Below are 4,054 nucleotides of genomic sequence, written 5' to 3'. Positions count from 1 at the left end.
TATAAATCATGAACTGGTCACTGGTGCTGAATTTTTTTGTTTATTGCCCATGACCTGTCCACAACTTTCTCTAAAAATACCCGTGACTAAACTGTAACCTTAGGCCTGGTACAGCGGTGACTGAGTGAGGGTCTAAGGTCTGTGATGTACAGGAGGTCAGACTACAACCCTTCTGGCCCTGAACTCTGTGAATCTATGATGTTCTATACAATGGCAGCTCTTTGCTAGTATGAGAGGGGACCATTGCCCCCCAGAATCTCACCTCTTTCACTCTTCTTTCTTTAGAAAACCTGCAATCTGAACTGGAGAAAGAGAGAGGTAAGTTCCTGGGACAAGTTCCCTGAAATAACAGAAGGAATAACCCAGTTAATGCAACAAGATGAAACCTCGCCTCTTTCTTCCTTTTCTCTTCCAGAGATTCTGCGCGCTGAGCTGGAGAACGAGAGAGGTGAATGTCTGGGCTCTCCGGAGGCTTGAACAATTTTCTCGCACTGTACATAGTCAGACAGACTTTGGCTTTTGTCTCTGCACTATCTGTTAGGAGAGGCTCTGGGAATCAAACGGATGGGGAGCTCTGACTAATCATAGAGTGGGGTAACTGCTCCATAGATAAGGTTGCTGCTCAGTTTCCATCATAAGCCTGATTTCAGCTCCTTCCTTTAAAATCTGCACACAGGGGAATGTCCATATCCAAAATTGGTGGGTCTGCCTGGGCCCAGGTACCTTTTTGCTACTGAATTTAAAGGAATGGAGGGGTGGGGCGGGGATTCTGGTGCCCTGGAAACAGGGGCTCAGCGCAGTCCCAAAGTCTCCTAGCACTCTCTGACACTTTGAGGCACAAACTCAGTAAGAAGGAGCCAGCTAATGTTGCTGGGCCCATGAGCTGAGATCCAGTGTCCAGGGCCAAGGGTTAGCTCATTAAACCCTCACTTCCATGTTATCAGGGCCTAGCCCCTCACCAAGCTGCCTGGCACCTGGGGAGTGTGGACACTACACCACAGGTGAGCCCAGCTAGGGCAGGGCCATAGGAGCCCAGCGAGGGTCAGATGTCAAGAAGGGGGGTGTAATCGACAGTGCCCAAAGCCACTAAGAGCTCTATGAGGATGGAGCTCAGGCCAGGAGACCTGGGCGGAAAGAGGGCAGCGGAGAGCACAGTGGAGAGGGCAAAGTGGTCCTTTAAAGGCACATTCCCTAACCCAGGAGCTGTTGTAGAACTGACTGCATACCCATGTCTCTCTGTTTGCAGAGAAATCCCTGGCTGAACTTGGTAAGTGCCATGTGTCCCCTTTCCCCCACCCCAGATGACATTGTGTCCTATGCCGGCAGTCCGTGCTCCGGGGAGTGCTCACCTCTTGGTGTGTTTGATTTCAGGCTGGAGTAAAGTCAGCAAAAATGCAGGTAAGTGAAGCTGGTATTTTAATGTCAGACCCCCTGCACCACTCTGCTGCCCAGCAAACGCGCACATGCCAGAAGTCACAGGGAAAGAGCAGTATGGTCAATGAAAATGCCAGATTCGTCCCCAGTTTACTTGCATAAAACAAATGCTCACACTTAAGTATGGAGTCCCGAGCTCTCCAGTGTAACTGCAATAACTCAGTGTGCTCCTAAGGCTGGGAACTTACCTGCTGTCAATTCAGGGGGGTAGGTGCTCGCAGCAGTTGGTAATTATGGTTCAGAGTTGGGGTTTTACTGGACACATATGGTGAATTCTCATGTGTTGTGTTGTTATTAATTAACTTCATGAACAAGAAGGGTTCTAGGAAACTGTAAATTACCTTAACTGGCTGCAGGTAATTGTCTTAATGCTTTTTGGATTCTGGTGAAATCTCTGTTTTTACGGAGTTGTCAATCAGTAGCCCTTTGGCCAATTCAGTTTAAATTTGGTAGAAAAATTCTACCTCAGACCTGGACCAAATCTACCAAATTTGAGTCTGATACGACTTTGTGGGTATTAGAATAGAGGGCTCCCACTCAGGTGTAGATTGGAAACTCAGGTGCTGTCTTCGCTGTGGAGACGTGGTAGCGGCCCCACAGCACAGATTTTGTGGTAGGTGACTACTGAGTTCTTTTAATGGTTGAAATGATGTCCGTGTGTGTAACACCTGAGCTCGTTCCTCATTGGGGCCTCTGTAGAGGTTACAGACAGGCCCAATGGGAGCTAGAGGCATCTCCAGCTCTTCCAGGGGAACTATTTGCCCCTATTGCCTGGGAGGAGAGCTGCAGTGAAATGCAGAGAAGCAGATCCCTGGGAGTTAGAGGCGGGAAATCAGAGAGTGTCCTAGCCAAGACAGAGCTGGCGGGAGGATGGGAAACAGCCTCGATGGGCATAGGCACCAACTTCTGCTGGTGCCAGTGGGTGCTCGACCCCTCCTCTACCCCCAGCCCTGCCCTGACTCCACCCCTTCCCCAAAGTCCCCGCCCCAACTCCGCCCCCTCCCTGCCCCTATTGGACTCCTTCCCCAAATCCCCTCCCCGGCTCCGCCTCCTCCCCTGAGTGCGCCACGTTCCCGCTCCTCCCCCCTCCCTCCCAGAGCTTGTTACGCCGCGAAACAGCTGTTTTGTGGCTGCAAGCACTGGGAGCTAGGGGAAGCAGGGACACAGCGTGCTCAGGGGAGGAGGCAGAGGTTAGGTGAGGTGAGGTGGGGGGGTGGAGCTTGGCTGCCGGTGGGTGCAGAGCACCCACTAATTTTTCCCCGTGCGTGCTCCAGCCCTGTAGCACCCACGGAGTCAGCACCTATGCAGATGGGCTGGGCTCTGCCCCTGATGCTCTGCCCCATCTCTGCAGCGATGGTGAGTCTGGATCCGGACACGGCTCATCCCAGCCTCAAGGTCTCTGAGAATCGGCGATCTGTGAAATGGAGGGGCCTGCAGCAGGACGTGCCTGACAACCCTGAGAGATTTGACAGTGAAACCTGCGTGCTGGGCTCGGAAGGGTTTGCCTCGGGGAGACACTACTGGGAGGTAGCGGTTGGAGGTGGTAGGACCTGGGCTGTGGGGGTGGCCAAAGAATCTGTCAGGAGGAAGGGCTGGATCTGCTTTTCTCCTGAGGAGAGGATCTGGGCCGTGGATCAGTGTGGGAGCCATTACCGGGCTCGCACCTCCCCAGAGACCCTCCTGCCCCTGACTGGGAGCCCTGGGAAGATCGGAGTGTATCTGGACTATGAGCGGGGCCTGGTGTCATTTTATCATCCTGGTATGGAGGCCCCAATCTACACTTTCACCAACTCTTTCACTGGGCAGCTCCACCCTTTCTTCTGGGTCTACTCCCCAATCACACTGTGTCCCTGAGATATGGCATTGTGGGGATAGCACCTCTCACTGGACAAAGACGTTTTTTGTTCTGTTGTTTTCCGAAATGGACTAATTTTTCATTTTTAAATATTTTCCATTTTTTTTTCTTCTCAAAACTTGGAATTTTCCAGAATGAATATTTTCAGTTTTGAAAATCCTACCATTTGACTAAGCTGAGGGCTCAAAATTGGCAAAGCAGAAGAAATCCTGATATTATGGTGATGAGTGTGGTGGAAGAAGCTACATAGAATAGAACAGAACCCAATAAACAATACATCATAGGACCCCTCCACCCAAATAAAAGGTTTAAGTTGAAAATTTTGTAATAATGCAAAAAAAAAAAAAAAAACCCTCAAGAAAATCCAAATGTTTTCACAAAAAAATCTCTTTTTGTAAACCGGCCAAATTTCCTCAAGATATTTTTTGAATGAAAACTTTTGTTCAGCTCTAATTAACACCTGTAATTGCACATAATCAATGAATGTTTCCTGATTCTTAGTACTGTAATTTATCAACTGACCATCATTGATGAATGCAAGGGGTAAGAACATGGGTCAAACCCTGTTCCAAAACATCACATTGTCCAAACTGGATAAAAGGCTCCAAGAAAGCAGATTCCTAACCAGTAACCATGTTCTGTGACATTACTGGTGAAAGAAATGGAGTCAGAGGAATGGAGGGAGCTCCGGTTCTCTGGATGAGTGTTGATCATGGGGTTCACAGCATCCAGGAAGGCTTAACCTAAACCCAAAATGACAGGTAT

At 49.5% G+C, this 4,054-nt stretch overlaps 1 protein-coding gene across 1 annotated transcript; it reads left to right on the top strand.

Moving 5' to 3' along the window:
- The first annotated feature begins 238 nt into the window (after positions 1–238).
- On the top strand, positions 239–3,798 carry LOC119566020 (butyrophilin subfamily 2 member A2-like). The gene is made up of 5 exons (XM_037896467.2): positions 239–318; positions 416–448; positions 1,247–1,267; positions 1,372–1,398; positions 2,786–3,798. The coding sequence occupies exon 5, from the start codon at positions 2,788–2,790 to the stop codon at positions 3,286–3,288; it is 501 nt and encodes a 166-aa protein (XP_037752395.1). The 5' UTR covers positions 239–318; positions 416–448; positions 1,247–1,267; positions 1,372–1,398; positions 2,786–2,787; the 3' UTR covers positions 3,289–3,798.
- Positions 3,799–4,054: the final 256 nt, after the last annotated feature.

The sequence above is a fragment of the Chelonia mydas genome, chromosome 4, assembly GCF_015237465.2.
Source record: "Chelonia mydas isolate rCheMyd1 chromosome 4, rCheMyd1.pri.v2, whole genome shotgun sequence".
In the NCBI taxonomy this organism is placed as follows: Eukaryota; Metazoa; Chordata; order Testudines; family Cheloniidae; genus Chelonia; species Chelonia mydas.
The sequence above is the reverse complement of the archived record's forward strand: the minus strand, read 5'-3'. Positions and strand labels throughout refer to the sequence as shown.

What these genes read in the sequence shown, in the direction of transcription:
- LOC119566020 (XM_037896467.2), top strand. Translation starts at nt 2,788, where the DNA reads ATGGTGAGTCTGGATCCGGACACGGCTCATCCCAGCCTCAAGGTCTCT.